We start from the raw sequence: 27,386 nt of genomic DNA, 5'->3' as shown, positions 1-27,386 counted from the left end.
CTATAATTATCTGTATGTAAAGAATGAATTCAGTCCCTGTATGTGTTTCCTCCAGATCTATCCAGTAAGAGGACAACACCAGAGAGATGTCCCCGTCCTCTTCTTCCACAGGACTGTAAACAAGAAAATCCTGATGTTCCTCAGGATCATCAGGTAGATGGAGAGAAGGTGACATGAGACCTCCCCTATGATGTGTAGATGGCTGTGAAGGTCTTGTGCTCAGTCTTGTTTTATCCACCAGTATTATATGTTTTATACTTGTGTAATGAGAGCGGTGGAGATGGCAGGATTAGAGCTGATCATAGATGTGACTTCTCCATCTGTCTGTGACTTTTACATTATTTGTTTCAGGGTAAAGATCTGACCCATATTAATACTACAGAGACATATGTGAGGGGTGATGAGCGGTGTAAAGAGGAGATTCCTAGATATGACTACCCAGGTGAGTAGTAACCACTAACTGCAGAAAAGTCACAGATACTTTTCAATCACTGGCTGCTATGATACTGGTGGAGCACGGCTGCAATCCAATGGCTGGAGAAGCATGAGCGGGGAACAGCAAGCGGTAGTTGAAGTTCTTGGAATTAGCACTAAGAATCGTAGGAACAGGAGAGTAGAGGAGTGTGGAAAGTCTGGGTAAAACAGTTCTCAGTAGCTGGAGACTTCAATAAGACTAAAGGCTAGACACATTATTCAAGCAATGTGTGAGAGTTCCATGTAGCTATAGGTAAGTCCGAAAATGTGTACTTTTATTGTTTATACTGTATATTTTTCATACTAATATTTATGGATACATCTTTTTTATTTATTATTATTTTTACAATTATTTAGAAAAAAAAGTTGTTTTTTTTGCTTTTCTTTTTTTTTTTTTTTTACTTGTCCCACTCTAGGACTATCATTTTTTGCAGGCTGATTGCTTGTACAGCATGGGGATGCAGCAGCTTCTCTGTGCTGTACAAACTGTCAGCTCTGCACTGCACATGATCAAGCAACTTTTCTAGCTCTTGTGACCCAGATGTTTAGTCACCATGGCAACGATAGGGACCCAGCATCACACTGTGGGGTCTCTGATCCAAGGGCAGAGGGGCTGTCATCTCTCTTTCGGCTCCCAGAATGCTGCGTTTGCAGCATTTAGGCGGTTAAAGTGCCGGTCAGAATCAGCTGACACCTGGCAACGATCGCGCATGCACAGCCTGTGTGCGCGCATGATCACCATGACGGAATAATCCATCCCTGGTCGATAAGGCCCAGGACGCAGGGACGCATTATTATGTCACATGTCAGAAAGGGGTTAAAGATAATATGGTTTTCCTATAGGAGCCCAATCTACTGCACTCCCAGAACATGTGTAGGAAATGTGCATTTTCAGTTCCACATCTTGGACAATCTGCATTTGGACATATTCCTATTTTACCAATTTTAACCCCTTAACCCCCAAGGGTGGTTTGCACGTTCATTACCAGGCCAATTTTTACAATTCTGACCACTGTCCTTTTATGAGGCCATAACTCTGGAACGCTTCCATGGATCCTGGTGATTCTGACATTGTTTTTCTCGTAACATATGGTACTTTATGTTAGTGGTAAAATTTCATTCATATAACTTGTGTTTATTTGTGAAAAAAATGGAAATTTGGCGAAAATTTTGAAAATTTCGCAATTTTCCAACTTTAAATTTTTATGCCCTTAAATCACAGAGATACGGCACACAAAAAACTTAATAAGTAACATTTCCCACATGTTTACTTTACCTCAGCACAATTTGGGAACCAAAATGTTTTTTGTTAGGAAATTGTAAGGGTTAAAAGTTGTCCAGCGATTTCTCATTTTACAACACCATTTTATTTTTAAGGACCACATCACATTTGAAGTCACTTTGAGGGGTCTATATGATAGAAAATACCAAAAAGTGACACCATTCTAAAAACTGCACCCCTCAAGGTGCTCAAAACCACATTCAAGAAGTTTATTAACCCTTCAGGTGTTTCACAGGAATTTTTTGAATGTTTTAAAAAAAAATGAACATTTACCTTTTTTTCACAAAAAAATTACTTCAGGACCAATTTTTTTTATCTTACCAAGGGTAAAAGGAGAAATTGGACTGGAAAAGTTATTGTGCTATTTGTCCTGAGTACGCTGATACCTGATATGAGGAGGGAACCACTGTTTTGGCGCATGGCAGAGCTCAGTAGGGAAGGAGCGCCGTTTGACTTTTTAAATGCAAAATTGGCTGGAATTGAGATCGGGCGCCATGTCACAATTGGAGAGCATCTGATGTGCCTAAACAGTGGAAACCCCCCCCACAAGTGACCCCATTTTGGAAACTAGAACCCCCAAGGAACTTATCTAGATTTGAGCCCCCAAGGGCTTCACAGAAGTTTTTAACATACAGCTGTACTACTAAAAAATCATATTTGTTCCAAAAAATGATCTTTTCACCCCCAATTTTTATTTTCCCAAGGGTAACAGGACCCCAAATGTTATTGTGCAATTTGTCCTGAGTACGCTGATACACCATATGTGAGTGTAAACTACTATTTGGGTGCATGGCAGAACTCGGAAGGGAAGCAGCGCCATTTGACTTTTTTGACTGGAATTGAGATTGGACACCATGTTGCATTTGGAGAGCCCCTGATGTGCCTAAACAGTGGAAACCCCCCACAAATAACACCATTTTGGAAACTAGACCCCCCAAGGAACTTATCTAGATGTGTGGTGAGCACTTTGAACCCCCAAGTGCTTCACAGAAGTTTATAACGCCCGGGTGTGAAAATAAAAAAATCATATTTTTTCCACAAACATGATCTTTTAGTCCCCATTTTTTCATTTTCCCAAGGGTAACAGGAGAAATTGGACCCCAAAAGTTGGGGTCCTGAGGACGCTGATACCCCATATGTGGGAGAAAACTACTGTATGGGCACACGTCGGGGCTAGGAAGGGAAGTAGTGACGTTTTGGAATGCAGACTTTGATGGAATGGTCTGCGGGTGTCATGTCACATTTGGAGAGCCCCTGATGTGCCTAAACTGTGGAAATCCCTCACAAATGACCCCATTTTGGAAACTAGACCCCCCCAAGGAACTTATCTAGATGTGTGGTGAGCACGTTGAACCCCCAAGTGCTACACAGAAGTTTATAACATAGAGCCATAAAAATAATTATATTTGTACCCAAAAAAATGATATTTTTGCCCCTAATTTTTTATTTTGCCAAGGACAAGAGGAGAAATTGAACCCAAAAAGTTGTGCAATTTGTCCTGAGTAGGCTGATACCCCATATGTGGAGGTAAACAACTGTTTGTGCTCATGGCAGAGCTTAGAAGGGAAGGACCACCGTTTGACTTTTTCAACGCAGAATTGGTTGGAATTGAGATCAGATGCCATGCTGCGTTTGGAGAGCCCCTGATGTGCCCAAACAGTGGAAACCCCCAGTTCTAACACATCCCTAACCCTAATGGAAAAATGGAAATAAATACATTTTTTTTAATTTTATTATTTATCCCTAACTAAGGGGGTGATAAAGGAGGGTTTTATTTACTATTTATGGCGGGTTTTTATGTGTGGCAGCTGCAATACGCTAAAAGACGTTTTTTATTGTAAAAATTGTTTTTGCATCACCACTTTTTGAGAGCTATAGTTTTTCCATATTTTGACCCACAGAGTCATGTGAGATCTTATTTTTTGCAGGACGAGTTGACGTTTGTATTGGTACCATTTTCGGGCATGTGACATGCCCCCGCGGCCATATTGGATCTGGGGGCCTGCAGGGAGGAGACCATCGGAGCAGCGCAGCATATCGCGCTGCTCTGAGGGTCTCAGGGAAGCACGCAAGGAGCCCCCTCCCTTCGCGATTCTTCCCTAATCCCCCGGTACACTGCGATCATGTTTGATCGCAGTGTGCCAAGGGTTAATGTGCCGGGGGCGGTCCGTGTCACATAGTGCCAATTGTCAGGTGTGATAATTAGGCCCGGCCCGCACTTTCCCCCTCAATAAAATATAAAATAAAAATCTAACTATGGGACGTCATCCCCGTTAGAAGATCGGTCATGTCGCTCTGAGATGACTCCACTGCTGCCTATTCATTTCCTATGGATTTTCTATGTACCGTAGTTGTTCCTGTGATTTCTCCTGTGTTTTGTTGCAAATTGCAGAAGTATTCCAAAATACTAGATGGGAGGGACCATTTAATGGCTTGTAGCCAATAAGGATGTAGCCTGTTTGGCACGCAGTCTCCTCTTTACGTTCATGGAGAGGAAAGGTAGTTATCACACACTCAAAACCTAGCAACAGTCATAGATAAATCCAAATACGTACTCCTATAATAGCCAACAACCTCTAGCCATGCAAAGAAAGCCTTCTCTGACAATGAGTGCTAACCAGGGCCCAGTGTTGTGAATTCCCTTGCTCGGATCTCTGAGCCGAAGCTCCCTCTGCTCCCTCTGGTGGTTACTGAGAGTAGTGGAGCTGGCCAGGTTGATGGAAGTTCCCCACCTGACGACGATATTTGGGAACCTGCGATTACTGGCTGGGAGCATACAATTGAGCTGGCTGCTCTTGAAGGTTGCTGGTGATTTTCCTCCTTGTGCATTTGGAGTTCTTTTGTCCCCTGCCTGATCTGCATGGTTCAGTTAAATGATTCATTTGCTAATCCTTTGCATCTAATTTGGTTGTGCCTTTTTTTGCTTTCTGTCTTTGTTACAAGGGTTCAGCGTACTCCCTGCTGGGGGCAGCGCTGGGCCCTGCTCTATATGTTACAGCTTGTGTCAGTTTGTTCAGTCCCCTGTTATGTTAGCATCTTTTGCTTTGCTTCCAGTTTATACCAGAGTGCTGATCTAGCGGGGGTGAGGTCGTGTGGCCTCAGGTTTTTTGTATATCAGAAGTGTTGGATTTTTCTAGGGTTTTGTGCGTGATTGCACACAGTAACTTTTCTGTCCTGTCCTGTCTAGTCAGCTTGAGCCCCACCGTTTGCTCAGTCTGTTTTCTGCCTGTGTTTGTGTCTCATCTTGTCTCACCGACAATATATGTTTGGGGGCTATTGATTCCTTTGGGGATCTGCTCCGGGGCAGTTTAGATTTCACCTTTCTGACTTCAGGCTTAGTTAGTTCTCCGGCTGTGACGAAGCATCTAGGGCATCGTAGGAACGCTCCACGGCTACTGCTAGTTGTGTTGATAGGATCAGGGGTCTGCAATCTGCCTAGTTACCAACCTCTCTGGTTTTCTGGTGGCTTAGCCTGTTCCTGCCATCCTCCTCGGTGACCCATTCATAACAGCCCAGATTATATAGGAGATGAGGGTGGCTTACAGTGAACAGCGGAGTCTTAACTCAGGAAAGCTTCCAGGCGCTCTCAAGTGGGCAGATTAGCCCCTGCACTGCTGAAAGAAACTTGCACCGTTTAATATGAAGGTGAAGTGCTTCTAATCGGTGCAGGAGTAGGAGAAATCAGATGCTGTGGTCTTCTGGCTCCTCTCTGTAGCGGTAAACCCGTGACAGTAGATATTTTTGGAATATTTTGTAGGCACAGTGTAATGCGGGCACTGTTTGTGGTTACATAGCAACTAAAAAAATTGCTATTACAAACAGGCTTGGTGCTAGCAACTTTATTTTCCAGATCTCAGGAATTCCCCCGCTTGTCACCCTTTAATCCTTATACATAGACCTGAAGTTATACTGGGACCCCTGGGCAGAGGTCATGGAGTTAGCTGATGTTCGGTGGTGTGAGATGGCAAGAAGAATAGTCAGGTAGTTGGGGCAGAACCAGGAAGACAGAGAAAATACAAAATCGGAAGACGCAAGAGTAGTTTGTAAAGTGGCTGGAGTCACAACAGGATACAAATACACATGTCCTGAGCTGAGCACAGAAGTCTGAATCAGAGGAGAACAAGGCTGTATCTGACAGCTTCTGGCTTTATACCTCAAGATTTAATAGGGTGTAGTGCTTTCCAGTCGGCTGAAGCAGGGAGCTGATTACTCCAGCCAGACTACACTACAAACATGCCATTTTATTACCCAACACAGTGCCCAGATTGTGCTCCAGGAGACATGCACACAATAAATTGTTAAGTAAGTTCTTCTCACATCAGCAATGCCATATACATAGATGCTAAATGTAGTTTGGACACACTGCAAGACTCAGAAGTGAGGGAGAGATTTGACTTTTGGAGATTGGAATTTGCTGGATTGGTTTATGGAAGCCATGCTACTTTTCAACAACCTTTGAGTTACTAATAATGTTGAAAACTCTTTTTCCTTTGATAGATGATGGACCTGAGTGGGGACTTGTTTTTTTGTGGGGTGAATAGAAGTTTCTATTGGTATTATTTTTGCCTACATAACATTTTTGGTGGCTTTTTATTCCAATATTTAAAGGCAGAATAACCAAACAGTTGAACACCATGCTTTACTTTTTCACTCCATGAGGCCTATTAGACTGTTCTGTCATTGTATCTGTGAATAATTCAATGGACATTTTAATTAGAAATGCTCAAAAATATAAATTTCAAGGATATTTTATTAAAAATAATAATTGGTTTTATTTTTGGCAGATGACTATACCAAGAGATCAGAGGGACAACTGACATCATCAGTTTTTAAATCAGATGATCCTGAATCTACACAGGATACAATTGAAGAGAATGCCATTACTCCAGTTATAACATCATCCCTACACAGCAAAGATCTATCACCTGATCCTTTGAAACAGATCCTATCTTTTAATTCATTACTGGCTAGTAAGAACAATAAAAGTCATAAAAGAGGCATTAAAAAACAAACTGCTCTTAAAGCAAAGAAGATATTTTCACATTCAGAACATGGAAATAGTTTTTTCCTCAAAACGTCTTTTGTTAAACATCAAAAAATTCAAACAGAGGAGAAGAGATTTTCTTGTTTCAAGTGTGGGAGACATTTTAACCTGAAGTCAGATCTTACTAGGCATGAGAAGATTCACACTGGGGAGAAGCCACATTTGTGTTCAGAATGTGGGAGATCTTTTATCCGAAAATCTGTTCTTGTTAAACACCAGAGAACTCACGCAGTGGAGAAGCCTTTTTCATGTTCAGAATGTGGGAAATGTTTTTTACAGAAATCAGTTCTGGTTAATCACAAGAGATACCACACACGGGAAAAGCCATACTCGTGTTCAGAATGTGGGAAATGTTTTACGTATAAATCAAATCTTACTGCACATCACAGAACTCACACAGGGAAGAAACAATATTTATGTTCAGAATGTGGAAAATATTTTGGCCGGAAGTCGACTCTTGTTAAGCACCGAAGAATTCACACAGGGGAGAAGCCTTTTTTATGTTCAGAATGTGGGAGATCTTTTATCCGGAAATCTGTTCTTGTTAAGCACATGAGAACTCACACAGGGGAGAAGCCTTTTTCATGTTCAGAATGTGGGAAAGGTTATACAGATAAATCATGTTTTGTTAAGCACCAGAGAAGTCACACAGAGGAGAATCCTTTTTCATGTTCAGAATGTGGGAGAAGTTTTACAGATAAATCCTATCTTATCTCACATCAGAGAATTCACACAGGGGAGAAACAATATTTATGTTCAGAATGTGGAAAATATTTTCATAGTAAAACGACTCTTGTTAAGCACCAAAGAATTCACACAGGGGAGAAGCCTTTTTTATGTTCAGAATGTGGGAGAGCTTTTATGCGGAAATCTGTTCTTGTTAAGCACATGAGAACTCACACAGGAGAGAAGCCATTTTCATGCTCAGAATGTGGGCAATCTTTTAACCGGAAATCTGTTCTTGTTACGCACCAGAGAATTCACACAGGAGAGAAGCCATTTTCATGCTCAGAATGTGAGCGATCTTTTAACCGGAAATCTGTTCTTGTTACGCACCAGAGAATTCACACAGGGGAGAAACCATTTTCATGTTTAGAATGTGGGAGATCTTTTATCCGAAAATCTGTTCTTGTTAGGCACCAGAGAACTCACACAGGGGAGAAGCCTTTTTCATGTTCAGAATGTGGGAAAAGTTTTGCAGATAAATCATGTTTTTTTAAACACCAGAGAAGTCACAAACAGGAGAAGCCTATTTCATGTTCATAGTGTGGGAAAATTTTAATCAAGAATAATACTTTCTTAAACATCAAAAATACAACATGGGGAGAAGCTATTATCATGCCAAGAATGTGAGAAATTATTTACTTGAAAATCATATTTGAATTATAAATTTTATTGAGAAATTATACAAAAAACATATAATAGGCTGAACAAGAAAGGGAAATTACTTTAGAACTTACCATATTCCAATTTCCAAGCTCCCAAAGCCAAGAAAAAGGCAAGAAAATTCTGGGTCGCCAATCCTTTGGAGATAAAGCATCTTCAGCCTCTGCTCTTTATGTCTCGACACAAGGTCTTTGAACACATTTGCCATGATTTCAAATGCTTTTTTTAATCCAAACTTATATTTGAGAGCACAGAGGAAATGAGCCACTTTTTTCAATCAGATTTTTTTTTATCATGTTTTTTTTTTTAAAGAAAAATTAATTACAATGAAATGTTCCTAATCAACTTTTCTCTTCTCTCAAACCATAATGGGGGGATAAAATTATCTAAACAGATGTCTCATGTACAGAAATATTAGGTATACAGAAGAATAGTGCTTGCTCCTCAGTTCTATATACAATGACATATAGATCATATAAGGTCATACTTAGGCCGTTTCCATTATGCTCATACTCTATTCATAGAAAGAATAACAGTGAGTCTCCTTAGGCCTGTTTCACACATCAGTTTTTTTGGTCAGTCAAAATCTGCTAAAATTGTGAAAAATGAGGATGAATACCCCAAAACAGCTGTCTGTGGATGGATACCATGTTTTGGCATAGGTGGTTTCCTTCATTGGAGACTGCCCTTCCTGTGGTTGTTCCTTCCCGGTGAAAGACCTGGCTAGTCATTGCTTGCGTTGAGAAACATGTGATGGTGTCTCCGCGGCTGTTGATTTACATGTTTTTGCAAAAATCCGCTAAAATGGCGGATAGCGGATTCGTTCCTGTACTGACCACAACGTTTGTCACCGGACCGTTATTTTAACGGATCCGTCAAAGGAAGAATTTTAAAGGAACCGCTGCGAGAAAGAGAGACATTTTTCAGCCGCCAGAACAGAGTTTAGGGTTAAATTTCCGGCTGAGTGAAGTCTTTCGGGCATGCGCAGTGAGAAGTGCGGATCCTGCCGCCCCGAAGAAACGTTGCATGGTCCGTTCGGACATGTCGGCGGACGTCAAAATTTTTGTGGATCCGCAAAAAAACGGATCCAACGGATGACCATCCGTCAAGATCCGCCGGTAATGCAACTCAATGGGAAAAAAAACGGATCCGCCAAGAAAAATGGCGGATCCGTTTTTTTTTCAAAACAGCGGATTTTGACTGATGGACAAAAAAGGATGTGTGAAACAGGCCTTATACCGAGTAGGAAAGCTCCAGAACAAAGACCCTATCTTGTACTAACATGCAGGAGGCTAGACCCTAAAGTATCCAGCCACGGGGCCCGGATTCTCTCATTCTTGGCTCTAGCATTTCTTGTAGAATAACTCACTTTCTCAAACAGTCCTGTAATAATGACTTTATCACGTTTTGTAGGAGGGTTCATGTGAATCCACCTAAATGTTATCAATTTATGTGCAAGAAACAATAAACATCCTACCGCAGTTTTGCCATGTATGTCCAGTGTCAGTTCTTCTACATTCCCTAATAAAAACCTCGGTATCTCTGACCAAGCCTGCTGCTCATGATTATACAAATGTAATAATTTTACTCTCAAAAAGTATTTATATTACCGCTTTATGTGTATAAGATCAGCAGCTTCCGCTAGGCACTTCGGACCTTTGGGCTCTGTACATATGCCGACCTTGTAGAGAAACAGAGGGGTCATATATCCTAACCGATTCATGATGCATATCCATTGATTGTCAGTGGAGGACCCAATGTCCATTTCCCAGTTACCCATACTAATTATTTCTCGTTCCTGTCATTGGGAGACACAGAACCTTGGAATAGTCTGCTGCCACCTGGAGGTTGGCACTATTGTTGCATTTAAGTAACATTGCCTCCTCCCCAGCAGACTATACCTCAACTGCGGGAGCCAGGCTTCCTCAGTTTATTGTAGTGTCAGTTCTAGCAGTTCTAGGCAAGATCTGTCTCAAACCTGTCTTAGGTTGTGTGCTGTCCACTTTGCTTTTATTTTTCAAATGGATGTCTCTGGGTAACAGAGTGTAATTGTGGACTGCTTCACCCACATAGTGACTGTGATTGGTCAGTCCTTTTCCTCTCATCGGTGTGGCTGGACTAAGGTACCTTGACACAATCGGTGGTCAGGTATTGGGGCAGAGGTCCGACTAGATCTTGCCCGCCACCAAAAAAATGTGTGTGAATAGAGCAGAAGTTAAAAGGATCCGGAACTTCAGGACATGTAAGTATAACCCTGTCATGAGCCCATCTCCCCCAAATCCCCCCAATCCTGGTTCCCACTTCTTCCCCTCTTCAATGTTCTTTTCTTTGGGACGGTCCTTGTTCAGAGGCCATGTGCTGCTGCTGGCTGTCCCGCTTGCCCATCTGCTTCCCTCGACCATAGTTGGTCTGGGTTAGACTTGCGGTTAGCGGGAGTGGCGCTTTGCTGCATAGCTGCCTGGGTTCCTGCGGGCTTCTTTCAACTCTTTGTGGGCTGGGCAGTAACTGGTGGTAGTGCAGGTCTGGCTTTATCGGCAGAAATGGGGCATGTGTGGGTGTGACCATAGGTGCACTCGGCCATACACCTGTTGTGATATATCAGCTAATTACTGCTCTGGATGTTTCCAGCCAATCGGTGGCCGAGTTACCCCTAGCCTATCAATGTGGCCAGTCTTCCACCCAATAAGCGTTGTCTCAGCACGCCGGGTACTCGCCCATCTGGCTCCACCCTTTCCTCTTCCTGGCTACAGCGCAACAGTGTTAAACAGTGTGAGGCTCAGAAGCACCTTGGCGTCTTCCTCCTTGTGGGTTTGCAGGCTCACCTGGGAACACATTCCTCCTGCAACGTGAATGTGGTAAGCTGTTGGCTACTGGGGGGTAATATTAAGCAGTCATAACAGTTTTTTGTCACTGTTTAGTGGAGTCTTCTATTTTCCCTTCACCCATGACAGCACCACATGAGAGAGGGATCCTCCCCGCCAGGACAGGAACCTACTGAGACAAAAGGGGTGGCACCTCTCCCCCGCTTCAGTTGGGTTCCTGGCCTGGAAGGAATCCCACTGTGGTGGTGCCTGTCATGGCGAAGAAAGAAGAAAAAAAAAAGCCCAGGCCCGTCCCGGCGCGGAAAGAACAGGTAGCTTACCTGTAGCGCCTGCCGTCGGGTCCTGGAAGCACAGCCCCCGGGGTTACTCTGGGCTCCGGGTTCGTGTGGGCGCAGGATGGGATCCTGGTGGCTCCGGGGAGCCCCCACCACGCCGCCCTCCCCTCGCGCACGCCGCATCTTGATCCCCGTGGCAGGGGAGAGACGCTGGCTTCCAGCCGCTGACGTCAGCGGCGCTATGGATGCTGGGTGCGCCGGCTGACAGCAGAAGGCGACGGTACAATGGCGCCGGGTGTGACGCCGGCCGGCTTTCTGAAGCAGTCGGCCGGCGGTCGCAGGGGGGAGGGGGGGAGACGCTCGCTAGGACGGAGGCGCGTCATTTAAAAAGAAGAGCCAGAGGCAGAACGAGCGGTGCAAGATGGAGTCAGAGCAGGAGTGATCAGTGTCCCTCCCTCACAGCCCTCTGGCAGAAAACATAGAAGCCAGTCAAGCAGCAGTCGCCCCAGCCGCAGGTCGGGGGACTCCTCAAAGAGCACAGGTCACGTGCTCCGACGCAGCCTCCGAGTCCGGTACCTTTGATTTCGGGTGGTGAGTGATCTTCGTGAATGTTAGGATTTATGTTAATAGGGGTTTTTCTGTTGTATGTCTACCCTGTAGGAAAGGCCCAGAAAAGCAGGAAGCAAGAAGAACAATAGGGACTGCGCTATATGTAAATCTCCCCTAGCAAGAGACTGGCAGAAAGATCTCTGTGCCTCTTGCATTCAGCGGACTATGGCGGAGGAAGCGCCTAGTTTCGCAGCCAATCTGATATCTGCCCTCAGGACAGAAATGGAGGGTTCAATTAAGTCCATATTGAAAAAAGGGAAGAAAAGTAGGAAGAATCCCCCTAGTTCCCCCTCAGATTCCGCATCAGTCTCGTCTCAGGCGGAACAATCATCCTCCTCAGACTCTTCGGACAGTGACATGGGGGGTAAGCCATGTTTCCCTGTAGAAGACACAGATGCCCTCCTAAAGGCCATTAGAACCACAATGGGCCTACAGGAAGAAAGGGCGGCTAAAACCCTAGAGGACGTCATGTTTGGGGGGCTTCAGGAGAGAAAAAAGCGGACCTTTCCAGTGAACGAGAAAATCCAGGCGCTTATTGAGAAAGAGTGGAGGAAACCCGAAAAATCTGGGGCGCTTCCGTCCACCTCTAAGAGACGATATCCCTTTGAGCACAAGGATGCGGAAATATGGGACAAAGTCCCAAAAATAGATGCAGCAGTATCCAGGTCTTCTAAAAGGTCGGCCCTGCCTTGGAAGACGCAGGGGTTCTTAGAGACCAGCTGGACAAGAAGGCGGACTCATATTTGAGGCACGCGTGGGAAGCGACAGCAGGAGGACTAAAGCCGGCGATAGCAGGCACCTGCACGGCACGCTCCCTCATGATCTGGCTGCAACAGTTAGAAGAGAAGCTGGCATCAAAGGTCCCAAGAGAGAAAATTTTAGCAGATATGTATCTCTTGCACGGGGCAGCAGCCTTTTTGGCAGATACCTCGGCGGACTCTATGCGGCTGACAGCTAGGGCAGCGGGAATATCAAATGCTGCTAGACGCGCCTTATGGCTGAAGGGCTGCCCGGGTGACCTACAGTCCAAAGCTAAATTGTGCTCTCTCCCCTGCGATGGTCGGTTCTTATTCAGCAAGAACTTGGACGATATTCTAGAGAAGGCAAGCGATAAGAAAAAAGGCTTCCCCAGATTCCCGATGGATCAGAGAAGACAGCCCTTTCGGAGGGGAAGATTCAATAGGGGGCGTCCTCCTGCTGACCGGAGAAGATGGGAGGATAAAAGGAAAAAAGAGTCGGGATTTATGTTTGGTGGAGGTACCTCCGCCTCAAAGATATCGCCACAATGATGCCAGCATTCCAGTGGGGGGGGAGATTGGCACTCTTTTTCCAGGCCTGGGAAAAGATCTCCTCCAATACCTGGATCCTGAGCATCCTAAGAGAAGGCCTGAGAATCCCCTTTATTCACCAGCCAAAACCTGTGGTCGTCATCACACCCATCAGGAAGGTGACCGAAGAGCAGTTGGCCTTAGAAGCAGATATCCTGAGCCCGATAGACAAGGGGGTACTTTACGAGGTCCCACACACACAGGAAGGATGGGGGTTCTATTCACCCCTTTTCCTGATAAAAAAAAACGGATCAATCATTCAGGACGATTATAAATCTCAGACGGCTCAATCGATGGGTAAGAAACCAGACCTTCAAGATGGAATCAGTGGCTACGGCGGTGAAGCTGCTACATCAATATTGCTTCATGGCCGTAGTCATCTTGAAGGATGCATATTATCACATCCCTATCCATCCAGATTACCAAAAATACTTGAGGGTAGCGCTTTATATTCAAGGCATACTGAGCATTTTCAGTTCAGAGCTCTTCCGTTTGGCATATCCATAGCCCCGAGAGTTTTCACCAAGGTCATAGCGGAAGTGACAGCCTTTCTCCGGATTCACGATATGGTCATAATACCATACCTGGATGATTTTCTTATAGTGGGCAGCTCAGAGGACCACTGTATGGCGCAGTTGAGTCGGGTGATCAACACCTTGCAAGAATTAGGGTGGATAGTCAATGTCAAAAAATCCAAATTGCAACCCCTAAAAAAACAGACCTTCCTGGGATTTATACTAGATTCAGAAAGGCAAGAGTGTCTGCTCCCAGAGTCCAAAATAGAGAAGGTGCAAAATCTGGCCTGGGCAGCCCGAAACCAACCATGTATGACATTGAGAAGGGCAATGTCCCTACTAGGTACCCTAACATCCTATATTCCGGCGGTCAGGTGGGCTCAGTTTCACACCCGGCAACTCCAGGGGGAGATATCAGCACAAAGGTCGCTAAGAGGGCGTTTAGAAGGAAGGCTGGAGCATTCCGTAAAACCAGAGACTCTCAACTGGTGGCTGGACAGTACAAATCTGACCTCAGGAATACCGTGGGACAGACAGACAACGGATATAATATTAACAGATGCAAGCTCCTCGGGGTGGCGGGCACACCTAAGGGGCTTCATAGGTCAGGGTTCCTGGACACCTCAAGAAAGGGAGGCATCGTCCAACCTGAGAGAACTGTAGGCAGTAAACAAGGCCCTAAGTCACTTCATTCCGCTACTCCAGGGTAGCAATGTACGCATCATGTCAAACAACAGAGTAGCAGTGGCATACATCAACCACCAAGGAGGGACAAGATCACACTCCCTAATGGAAGTGGTAAGCGACATTCTGGGCAGAGCAGAGGAACACCTACACTCCTTGACAGCCTTACACATAAAAGGGGCAGAAAACATAGAGGCAGATTTTTTGAGTCGCAATACCCTGAGGCAAGGAGAATGGACGCTAAATCCATTTTTCAAAAAATAACGCAGCTTTGGGGGAAACCAGTGATAGACCTCTTTGCCCACAAGCGCAACAGGCAAACAGAAAGGTTCTGCTCTCTAAACCCGAGGGAGAAGCCATGGGCAGTGGACTCATTGCACATCCAGTGGAACTTCAAGCTGGCTTATGCGTTCCCCCCAGTGGCCCTGATCCCAACAGTTGTCAGAAAGATCAGAAACGATCAAGCCAGGGTGATTCTAATAGCCCCATTTTGGCCAAAAAGGCCCTGGTTTGCTCTGATACGAATGATGTCCCTCTCCGATCCATGGGTTCTGCCAGAAATCCCAGACCTACTAGCTCAAGGCCCAATATTCCACGCTCAGGTCAAAGGATTCCATCTGACGGCGTGGAATTTGAAAGGTCACTTTTAATGGATAGAGGGTTCTCCCCGGGGTTGGTGGACACTCTGCTAAAGAGCAGGAAACCAGTGACGACTAACATCTACGGCAGGACATGGAATAAGTTCCTACAGTTCCTAGGTAAGCTGTTAGGGAACGAACCCCCGATTAGTGCCATCCTGGAGTTCTTGCAATCGGGGTTGCAGATGGGATTAGCAGTGAATACACTTAAAGTTCAGGTGTCTGCACTAGGGGCACTCTACAACTGCAGATTGGCATCAAATAGATGGGTAGCCAGATTCATTAAATCCTGCCATAGAGCTAGGCCTATCCCAATACCCAGAATAGCGCCCTGGGACTTAAACCTAGTGCTAGAAGCCCTTACAAAGGAACCGTATGAGCCCTTACACCAGCTACCCCTAAAGTTTCTGACCCTAAAAACGATCATTTTAGTGGCCCTTACGTCAGCCCGCAGAATAAGCGACTTACAGGCTCTCTCAGTGAATCCACCTTATACGCAAGTCTTTCAGGATAGGGTAGTGTTAAGAACAGACCCCGCTTATCTGCCTAAGGTAGCTTCAGATTTCCATCGGGGTCAGGAGATTGTCCTCCCATCTTTCTGCGAGAATCCAAAAAATCTGGGGGAGGAAAAATTCCATAGTTTGGATGTTAAGAGAGCTCTATTAGAATATATGTCTGTCACTAGCCAGTGGAGGAGGTCCCAGTCCCTATTCGTAGCTTTTCAGGGTGCCAGGAAAGGCTATGGGGTTTCAAAAGGGACTATTGCTAGATGGATTAGGGAAGCCATTAGTGTAGCCTATTCAGCTAGTGGTATCCCAATTCCTGACGGCATCAAGGCTCATTCCACCAGAGCCGTGGCGACCTCCTGGGCTGAAAAAGCAGAGGTATCAATTGAACAGGTTTGTAAGGCCACTACCTGGGCCTCACCGTCAACCTTCTTTAAGCACTATAGATTAAATCTATCCTCTGCTGACAACCTTTGGTAGAAGGGTGCTGCAAGCGGTGGTCCCTCCCTAAGGTGTTTCGAAGTCTCCAAAAATCTCTCATGTGGTGCTGTCATGGGTGAAGGGAAAACCACCATGATTACTTACCGGTAGCCGTTTTTTCCGGAACCCATGACAGCACCCGTATATTCCCCCCCCTTTTCACCGTATGGTTGTGCACAATTAGTAGGGTGTTTTTGAGTGATGTGGTGTTGGATTAAACATGTAACTAACCGGGAAGTCCTCTCAATGCTCTGTAACCCAACTGAAGCGGGGGAGAGGTGCCGCCCCTTATGTCTCAGTAGGTTCCTGTCCTGGCGGGGCGGATCCCTCTCTCATGTGGTGCTGTCATGGGTTCCAGAAAAACCGGCTACCGGTAAGTAACCATTGTGGTTTTCCTTCTGAGTCTAGAGTGCCCTGTGCTTGCCCATTAGCACAGACTGCACTTGTAACTTTCAATGCTTGTATGACTTGTAGTAATAAGTGTCCCACTGGTCAGTCTGTGGCCTGTACCCCTTATGCTTCCTTGCTAGTTGCCACACAGGGAATCTAGTTCAGAATCTGTCCTAGATTCATATCAGTTGGAAAAGCTAAGGGAAATAGTGGACAGTTTAGTGTTGGTTGTTGTTGCCTCTTTGGGAGCGACAACTTTGCCGTCCCCTTCTGTTACCAAAACAGAATTTTTATTATGAGAGGTAAGCACGTGGCTAGATAATTTTCTAGCCATGAGGAAATTACAGAGGTGTAACAGAGGGCATGGGAACTCCCAAACAAATGCTTTTAAAAGCATAGCGGTATGGAGGAATTATATCCCTTCCCAGCATAACTGGTGCCTCTTGGTCCAGTCCACTGGTGATAAATACTCCAGTGTCTTGCTTATCTGTAGTGACCATCCTACTTCTTGCCGAGATTGCGGCACTTAAAGATTTCATGGATGAACGTATAGATGCTGTGGCAAGGTCTGCTTTTGAGGCAGCAGGTTTTGCTCTTTGCCCAGCCTTCTCTGCGACTTGGGTTTTCAAGGCGGTAATAGCATGGGCTAAGCATTTGCAATGATGATTGTTGGCTAGTTCCCAAGATCTGGAATTATCAAAGATCGCGAATCAGATTGCACAGGGAGGAAAGGATCTCTGTTTAGCATCTTTAGATGTGGCGGAGTACTCTGACAAAGCGGCAAGTAATTGTGTCACAATTCATCGCATGCTAAGGCTCAAAGTATGGATGGTAGACCTCTCTTCAAAGAAATCTCTGATGGGACTACCATTCCAGTGGTCTCGCTTATTTGGGACCAGGTTAGATAAAAGCATTTTGGAAGCAACAGGTGGCAGAAGCACCCTGCTTCTTTAGTCTTGGTCCAGCCGTCCTGTCATGGAGACGTGTGGCCTTGCAGGTCTGTCCCTTTTCATCAGTTTCCTGCTACAGATGAATCAGGTTAGCAGGATAGTCTGAAGGTCGCCCAGGAGAGCTACCTTTAGAGCAACACATGCAAGATGTCCTTCTAGATCAGAGACTAGGCCATCCGGGTCCAGAGGTAATAGGAAGGGCAATGCCTACTGAGCGGCCCCCACTCAGGAATTCTTCCTGTCTGGGTACCCGCCTCCTCCTTTTTCAGGAGGCATGGCTAGAGGCAATCAGCTATCTTTAAATGAGGGAGATCATCTCTTCACATTACAGAATAGAGTTCACCGCTCTACCTCAGGATTGTTTCTTTTGCCATCGCTGCCCCGGGTCCCCAGCATAAGAGCCAATTTCGACCAGTCAATAGCTTCTATGCTTCAGGCAGGGGTGATTGTAAGTGTTCTCTGAGTGCATCAAGGGGTTTTATTCACACCTACAGAGGGTACGGAAAATATTCAGACCCCTTTAAATGTTTCACTCTTTGTTTCATTGCAGCCATTTGGTAAATTCAAAAAAGTTTTTTTTTTATCATAAATGTACACTCTGCACCCCATCTTGACTGAAAAAACAGAAATGTAGGAATTTTTGCAAATTTATAAAAAAAGAAAAGCTGAAATATCACATGGTCATACAGCTCTGGCAAAAAATAAGAGACCACTTCCAAATGTTCAGTTTGTCTGATTTGTCTCTTTATTGGTATATTTTTGAGTAAAATGTAAATTGTTCTTTTAGTCTACATACTTCTGACATCATGTCTCCGAATTTCCAATCAATAAATTTTGTGGGTTTTTTTCTGAAAGGTAGAAATGGTCAAAAAAAATTTTAAAAAATGCTTTCAGGCCTCAGATTATGCAAAAAAAAAAAACAAGTTAATAATCATTTAGAAACAATACTAATGTTTTAACTCAGGAAGAGATCAGAAATCAATATTTTGTGGAATAACCATAATTTTTAACAACAGTCTTCTTGCATCTTGGCATGCTTTCCACCAGTCTTTCTCACTGCTTCTGGCACAAAAATTTAAGCAGTTCTTCTTTGTTTGATGGCTTGTGACTATCCATCATACTCTTGATTACATTCCTGAGGTTTTCAATGGGGTTCAGGTCTGGAGAATGGGCTGCCCATGACAGAGTTTTAATGTGGTGGCCTCTTAATTTTTGCCAGAGCTGTAAGTATTCAGACCCTTTGCTCAGACACTCATATTTAAGTCACATGCTGTCCATTTCCTTGTGATCCTCCTTGAGATGGTTCTACTTCATTGGAGTCCAGCTGCGTTTAATTGAACTGATAGGACTTGATTTGTAAAGGCACACACCTGTCTTTATAAAACCTCACAGTGCATATCATACCAAATGAGAATCATGAGGTCAAAGGAACTGGCAAAGGAGCTTAGAGACAGAATTGTGGCAAGGCACAGATCTGCCAAGGTTACAAAAGAATTTCAGCAGTACTCAAGGTTCTTAAGAGCACAGTGTCCTCCATAATTATTAAATGGATGAAGTTTGGGATCACCAGAAGTCCTCCTAGACCTGGCTGTCCAGCCAAACTTAGCAATCGTGGGAGAAGAGACTTGGTGAGAGAGGTAAAGAAGAACCCCTAGATCTCTGTGGCTGAGCTCCACAGATTCAGTAGGGAGATGGGAGAAAGTTCCACAAAATCGACTATCACTGCAGCCCTCCACCAGTTGGGCCTTTATGGCAGAGTGCCCCGACGGAAGCCTCTTCTCAGTGCAAGACATATGAAAGCCTGTATAGAGTTTGCTAAAAAGAACACACGAAGGAGTCCCAGACTATGAGAAATAAGATTCTCTGGTCTGATGAGATGAGGATAGAACTTTTTGGTGATAATTCTAAGCAGTATGTGTGGAGAAAACCAGGCACTGCTCATCTCCTGTCCAATACAATCCCAACAGTGAAACGTGGTGGGAGCATCATGCTGTGGGGTTATTTTTCAGCTTCAGGGACAGGACAACTGGTTGCATTTGAAGGAAACATGAATGCGGCCAAGTACAGAGATATCCTGGATGAAAACCTCTTCCAGAGTGCTCTGGACCTCAGACTTGGCCGAAGGTTCACCTTCCAACAAGACAATAACCCTAAGCACACAGTTAAAATAACAGAGGCATGGCTTCAGAACAAATCTGTGACCATTCTTGACTGAACCAGCCAGAGCCCTGACCTAAACCCAATTTAGCATCTCTCGAGAGACCAGAAAATGGCTGTCCACAAATATTCACCATCCAACCTGACAGAACTGTAGAGGATCTGCAAGGAAGAATGGCAGAGGATCCCCAAATCCAGGTGTGAAAAACTTGTTGAAGACTCGTGGCTGTACTAGATCGATAGGGTGCTTCTACTCAATACAGAGCAAAGGGTCTGAATACTTATGACCATGTGATATTTCAGTTTTTCTTTCTTAATAAATTTGCAAAAATTTCTACATTTCTGTTTTTTTTTCAGTCAAGATGAGGTGCAGAGTGTACATTAATGAGGAAAAAATGAACTTTTTTTTAATTAACCAAATGGCTGAAATGAAACAAAGAATGAAAAATTTAAAGGGGTTTGAATACTTTCCGAACCCACTGTATTTCTTATCCCCAAAAAGACAGCTTGGTGTGGCCTATTTTAGGTTTGAGGCACCTGAACAAATGGATTCGGCTTTGTCACTTCAAAATGGAGTCGCTCCGTTCAATGGTCGAATCCATGGAAGACGGGGAATTTCTTTCTCTGGTAAATATTCAAGACAATTATTTGCATGTGCTAATTTTTCCAGCCCATCAGCAATTCCTTCGCTTTGTGGTCAATCAAGATCAATATCAGTTCAGGGCTCTCCCATTCGGACTGGCCACAGTTCCTAGTGGATTCACGAAGATCCTGGCCCCATTTGTGGCATTGCTATGGTCCAGAAGAATAGCTGTTTTCCCGTATATGGATAATAATCTTGTCAAAGCACCATGCTTTGTGCAAAATCTAGAGAGCCTAAGATCGTTGAGCTGTTCCCTTCATATCCCTTTTATACCTTTTGATTTTACTGTTGTATTATTAGCTTGCTTTCCTTGCTTGTCTGCTGCTGCCATCTACTGACCAGAAGCTTTGTGTCACACCCTCACTCCTCTTTTCAGATTTTTCTAGCACGTGAGAGTGTCCTGCAGCCTTGTGTATGAGCTCAATTCCTGGCATCCATTTTACTTTCAACCACCATGGGACAAGCAGAAGCATGTCTCGCTGCCGCCTGGCAAAGACTGGAGCGCACCTTTGGCAGCGCAGAAGCAAACGAGAAAGCCCTATTCAAGAGACTTTAGAACATCCCAAAAATCAACCTCAAGGAAGTCCACAAGCTTCAAGACCTAAGTTATTTGGAGCTGGAGCTCGCCAAAAGAGATCCTTGTCTGTCTGGCTTGTGTTACCTGGATACAGCACATGGAATCAACCCAGTTGTGGTGAAGCTACCATACAGTCTGCAGGAGAAGTGGGCAACATCAGTCACAAGGTATTGTAAGGTAGCGCTGTCATTCAAGGTTGGGGACACTCGCTTGGCAGCCAAATAATCAGATCCGCACAGATTTTCCATAAAACCATAACAGTCCATGCGGTTTATTCAGGCACCATAAACCCACAGCAGCAACATAAAGTTCATATCCATAGCATAACGTTCATGACAGAGCTTCCCTCTGTTATCCCTGTGGTCACACAGGTTACGCAATGTCCAGTACGCATGCTCTTGAGCCTCACAGTTATCTCGCCCCGTCAGGGTTACCTCATGGTTGCTTCAGACTCCAGATGTTCATTCCCTCCCCTGGGAACTCTCAGATACTGGCAGCCATTACACACAGCCACTTCACGTGCTGTCAGGCAGGAAGCCCCATCTCCCAGCAGGACCTTCCACAACGGACCAACCGGGTCCAAGCATCCACGCATGTGACTTACCCTGGCCTCCTTATATGGTCCGTAGCCACGCCCACTGGGTCACATGGCTATGACCTCATCACAGGTCCTTCACACTCACATAGTCTTTTACTACCAGCGTATTCAGACACCCCTGGGTGGATTTGTAGGTAGCTGGTCCCACCCGTCTCTCCAGCTACCTGAAGACTTCCCTAAGACATTGACACGGAACCTCAGCAGTATCACTGCTGATCAACACATACACAAGTCTTCATCTCAAGGCCACCCACCTTGAGATACATTACAATCATTCAGCATCTTACTCCTATCAGGACACTGGAAATGCTTATACGCCTGTCCTGGACCACCCACACAGCACCCCCTAGTGTACACATTGGTCACTACACCACATACCTCCCCCCCCGTTCAAACTTGTGGGGTTGAACACACAACATTACCCCGTTATCTCGAGACCGGGCACTCATTACACCTTGCCCCACAGATCGAGAGAACTGTCTCCGTCTGTCATCCGGCCTCATCTCTACGTTAGGCCTCCCCCGCCCCCAGCTGTCAGAATAACGGCCTTGGTCTTTGGCCTTCTCGTCACAGTCTGTCTGCGTCATCAGACACTGTTTGATCACCACACTCCTTTCACTGACCAGCTCTCCCAGTTGGTGTGGTCATAAGTCTTAATCGAGCCTACTGTCTGGCCTGAGTCTGACCCATTCAGCGTCTCACAGGAACTAAGGTCTCTCAGCTTCGTATGGCCCGTCGAACAGCTACTTTCTGACATTCTTCGGCCACCTGCCATGTAACTACTTGGAGGAACCCTTCGGGTCCTTACATCTTGGGTTGAAGGCGGCCGCCACCTGGTGTTCCGTACCTCTTTATTGAGCCGCCGACGGTCCAGCCTCAACTGCTCAATCTCTTGCAGGTATCCCACTCGATACTCCAAGAGCATCCGAAAGTTTCTCAGGCTTTCCACGGAGCCAACCACCATGATGGGAATCCTACCCTCTTCACTGGATACCTGGTTTTCATCATCAGGAGGGATCCTCACCACACCGGAGATATTCACAAGGTCTTGCATTACCTTCCCGAATCTTCCAATGATTCTCCCAATCAGACCTTTGGGTACCGGAACTACATCTTTCCACAAACCCAGCCGATCCATAGCCTCCCTTGCTAACTCTAGGCGTCGAGCAGCCCTCCCACCACTCCGCCTGACCAGCTGCTCAACGTGGAGCCACCGCAAATGCATCTCCAGGACAGCAACTCGGTTTGCTGTATCCCCCCTGGCCGACACCATCACCAACTGCCGAGTCTCAGGCGCCCAGCTCATCTTACACGCCTTGACCGCCTCCTTAAAAGCCTCATGCACATCCTCCTCAGCACAGGCTTCTTGCAAGTCTTCGGGCACGTCGATCACAGACTTGAAGGTCGTGGTCTCGCTCTTTTCCTGGACAGAAGGCTCTTGGTTTACCACGGACACTTCCCTCACTACAGTTGTCCCGACCAGGTGACTGTCTTCTTCAGTTCTTAGCTCACCAACTTCATAAGATTTTATCTCTTCACGACCCTTTGCCAAGATGGGGACTGGCAGTTCCGTCTTGTTATCACTCGGGCCCAGCCGCTGTAAATCTTCATCCAAGCTCTTCTCCCCCAGAAGACCTTTTACTACTCCTCTGAGTTCTTCCATCTCTTCCCTAAGGGTCTTGTTCACGCTTTGCCAGGTGGACAGGTGACCTCTGAGCTCCAAGACTTCTTTCTCGAGCCCCTCCACCCTGTGCTCGGCCATTTGTCTCAGGACTCTTTCTCGTTCGAGATGTTCTTCCACTGTCTCTGTTATTAACTGTATCTCATAATCTTGTTCTCTTTTGGTTAGCACGTGTCGCACCACTACCTCTTTAATTATATTGTCAAAGGGTACCACTGGGTCAATCCCGTCAGCCGAGTGAACCATCCCGTTACCGTCTAACCGTGTTTTTACCCCAGTTGTCTCGTCAGTCAGGTCACGTCTGCTGGCCCCACAGTCGAAATGTCTCCATCGTCCTACCATACGTCATTAAACAAAACAAAGTCCCGGCCCCTCTCCAAGGCATACAATAAGTCACATGGTATCCCGCCCCCTTGGCACACACCACCTTTGGTCCCCTCAAACATTACTCTATCTACTGCATAGTCCACCGTGACCCCGTGTTTACAGCGAACCCTGACGTTTTTCTCGGTCAGAGAGAAAACGAGAGGAGTTCCTGTCAGTCACCTGACTCTTTGAGTCCAACCGTCCAGAGATTCCTTCTCGGTGAAACATCACAGTACACACCCGTGGCCCGTCATTATCCGGAAAGACTGTCCCCGATTCTTCAAAAGTTATGCCCATACACTGCGGTTCCCCAGACATATCCACTGAAGCAACAGTGTTGTCATTTCCTGAACCACCCTGATTTAGGTCGCTGCCCCCCCGGGACTCCACCACTTTTTGGGTTACCACCCCAATTTGGGTCACCGCCCCCTCTGGGACTCCATCCCTTTTTGGGTTACCACCCCAATTTGGGTCACCGCCCCCTCTGAGACGCCACCCCTTTTTGGGTTACCACCCCGGATTGGGTCACCGCCCCCTTTCGAGATTTCCCCATGTCCTCTCTACAGGTCTTAGACCACAGTTCACACAACACAGTTTATGTCTCTTTTACGATACCAGACAAGTCCTTGTTGGCACCACCACAGCTCCCGCTGTCACCGATCTCCGACACCTCTGGCTGCCGTTCACACACAGCTGCCGGTGTCACCTTCGTAACCCCGCCGAGTTACAGGAAGCCGCTTGTCCCTTTCGTAACTCCGCCGAGTTACAGCAAGCCGCTTGTCACCTTCTTGACCCCACTGAGCCACCGCAGGCTGACTTGAAAGGGAAAAGAATAAAAAAACATACATGCAACACAAAACTCACGTGTCCTGTCTGTGTGCTATTCAGGATGCCCGTCTCCTCTTGAGACCAACACACAGGGCGCACCGGGTGCTATTCAGGGAGCCGACCCTCCTCCCAGGGTTTCCCAACCCACTGGCCTCACCAGGTCCAGGGGCTCGGCGGGTGCTATTCAGGACATTCGTCTCCGCCTGAGACTGTCGAGACTGTCCAACACTTACGCCTCACCAGGTCCAAGGTCATACCACGTGCTCCAGGGATCCGATTCTCCTCCCAGAACCTCCCAACACCCCTCCAGGACCTTGCTCACTGAACCCTCCAGGTACACAGTCTTTCTCACTGACCCCAGTCAGTACAACATGAACACCTGTCTGTTACCTGTGTCGTCCACACAGGTCCTCGGATACCTCTTATCCACAGAGGCACCCTATAGCAATCCACAGTCTTTTTCTCTGACGCCAGTCAACACATCAGACGGTCTTCACGACCTTCACCTGCCGGCCGCGCAGCAGAGGTGTCCTATAAGTCTTTTCCACTGACCCCAGTTAGTATATCACACAGCTTTCAAGACCGTCAGCCCTCCTGGCTCAGCGTTGCCAGCACTGCACCATGTGCTTCTGGAAACCATTGCCCTTAGCAACCGAATTTTGCAGTCCTCTTCCGTTGCTCCTAGCAACAAGGCTGCAACACTGCCGTTTGCATTTCTCCACCAATTGTAAGGTAGCGCTGTCATTCAAGGTTGGGGACACTCGCTTGGCAGCCAAATAATCAGATCCGGCACGGATTTTCCTTAAAACCATAACAGTCCATGCGGTTTATTCAGGCATCATAAACCCACAGCAGCAGCATAAAGTTCATATCCATAGCATAACGTTCATGACAGAGCTTCCCTCTGTTATCCCTGTGGTCACACAGGTTACGCAATGTCCAGTACTCAGGCTCTTCAGCCTCACAGTTATCTCGCCCCGTCAGGGTTACCTCATAGTTGCTTCAGACTACAGACATTCATTTCCTCCCCTGGGAACTGTCAGACGCTTGCAGCCATTATACACAGCCACTTCACGTGCGGTCAGGCAGGAAGCCCCATCTCCCAGCGGGACCTTCCACAACCGACCAACCGGGTCCAAGCTTCCACCCATGTGACCTACCCTGGCCACCTTATATGGTCCGTAGCCATGCCCACCGGGTCACATGGCTATGACCTCATCACAGGTCCTTCACACTCACATAGTCTTTTACTACCAGCGTTTTCAGACACCCCTGGGTGGATTTGTAGGTAGCTTGGCCCACCCGTCTCTCCAGCTACCTGAAGACTTCCCTAAGACATTGACACGGAACCTTAGCAGTATCACTGCTGATCAACACATACACAAGTCTTCATCTCAAGGCCACCCACCTTGAGATACATTACGATCATTCAGCATCCTACTCCTATCAGGACACTGGAAATGCTTATACGCCTGTCCTGGACCACCCACACAGTGCCCCCTAGCAGACACAGTGGTCACTACCAGAGAATATGGGAAGCAAGGTGTGCCAGAATCCGCGCTGCTGAGTCCACAAAATCACCTGGGATGCAAGATGTTGTAACAAAGTACTTCTTTATTCCTTCCTACGCGTTTCGGCGCCCTTCCTGGCACCTTCCTCAGGGATATCATATCATATCCCTGAGGAAGGTGCCAGGAAGGGCGCCGAAACGCGTAGGAAGGAATAAAGAAGTACTTTGTTACAACATCTTGCATCCCAGGTGATTTTGTGGACTCAGCAGCGCGGACTGTGGCACACCTTGCTTCCCATATTCTCTGGCGGTTTTTCCACGTTGGAGTGGTCGGTGGAGGTCCTGCAGCAGCTGATACTGTGTTATGTCTTCAAGCCAGTTGTGGGTCACACAACTGGAATAGGTGAGTGGTACTGCATTACACCACTCACATCGTAGTGTCACTAGTGATAGGGCACTATTGCGCGTCTTGTTCCCCCACCCTTTTTGTATTGATACAGTGGTCACTACACCACAGTATAAAAGAGTACATGATGTCACCTTCCCCCCATATATTCACTTCTGCAGGTTCATCGACGAGCAGTCCCAGATGAGGAATGACCCCAGCCTGGACTTTCTAGAGTTCAACACTGCAACTTCAACTACAACATCATCAAAGTATGAAACGTAGAGACTTTAAGAGCACTGTGAGACCGATTCTGTACATATTTTTCTGCTGGAAGTTAAGAAATGTATCTTGAGACACTGGCTGGAGAAGAAACCATCGAGTGTTTCAGAACTGATAGATACTATAAAATCCCTAATGTTGATGGACAATATAGATACAGAATCCCAAAAAGGAAATACTGAAAAAATTTTCAAAAAATGGAGGACTTTTATTGAATGAGTTATTCGCAAGCAGAGATCAGTCAATTAATGGTAGCATTTAAAGGTACAATATGGTACAATCTTGAGGATGTAGCTGGTAACTTGGGGATCTTGAGGTCATAATATTTGTTTATCATTTCATCGCTAGTTCTGCATATGGTTCAAATGAAGTATTGTAACATTCAAACAATTAAATTGAAAGTGGATGAGAGCAACATTGTATTGTCAAGATATATGCATATAATGTATGGTTTCTGATGTATATTTGATTGCATATTAATATGTCAAATCATCTAATAAAGAATTTTTTTTTTATTTTTTTTTTTTAAAAAGAGCACTGTGAGTGTTAGACTAATCTCCCATCACCTGCAGTACCCACTGGTAAACAGTACACTACCTCATTGGGAGACAAGTCCTTCTGTTACGTGTTACAGAACCACTTAGCACCCAGAATATGTTGTGCAGTTATATGTATAATAGGTTCTATGTGAGATGCATGTCCCTAATGCATCAGCCCACAGGCTGCGCCCCTGGGCAGAGGGGACACAATATTCTCCTTTTGTCTGCCCTCCCCCCACCTTTGTAATTCCCACAGTAAACATCGGCAGGCTCCGGCCACCTGCGGCTTTTGTAATGCATGTCTGGCCTGCCGCTTTTCTATTGGCCTGCCCTCTGTATTTGTGTGATATATTCTGTGTCCTCTGAGTAAAGTGTTGTCAGACTGGAAATACGTGGAGAAGCAGTGATCTTTTATATGCGCCCATGTAACCAAGGAA

General features: G+C 45.9%; 1 protein-coding gene across 4 annotated transcripts in view; it reads left to right on the top strand.

Moving 5' to 3' along the window:
* The window catches only part of LOC141052930 (uncharacterized), a 69,548-nt gene extending 42,621 nt beyond the window's left edge, over positions 1-26,927 (top strand). For 3 of the 4 annotated variants that reach the window (XM_073550252.1, XM_073550251.1, XM_073550253.1), the window contains 3 exons: positions 56-153; positions 352-442; positions 6,541-9,672. In XM_073550252.1, the coding sequence (XP_073406353.1) occupies positions 56-153; positions 352-442; positions 6,541-8,066 (1,715 nt within the window). In that variant the 3' untranslated portion in view covers positions 8,067-9,672. Of the gene's footprint in view, positions 1-55; positions 154-351; positions 443-6,540; positions 9,673-20,559; positions 20,928-26,310 lie in introns of those variants that run through there. The other variant, XR_012220928.1, reaches the window with a different exon arrangement.
* Positions 26,928-27,386: the final 459 nt, after the last annotated feature.

This window comes from Dendrobates tinctorius, unplaced genomic scaffold (genome assembly GCF_039654945.1).
Source record: "Dendrobates tinctorius isolate UK_male_01 unplaced genomic scaffold, ASM3965494v1 ptg000164l, whole genome shotgun sequence".
NCBI classification, from domain to species: Eukaryota; Metazoa; Chordata; class Amphibia; order Anura; family Dendrobatidae; genus Dendrobates; species Dendrobates tinctorius.
The sequence above is the reverse complement of the archived record's forward strand: the minus strand, read 5'-3'. Positions and strand labels throughout refer to the sequence as shown.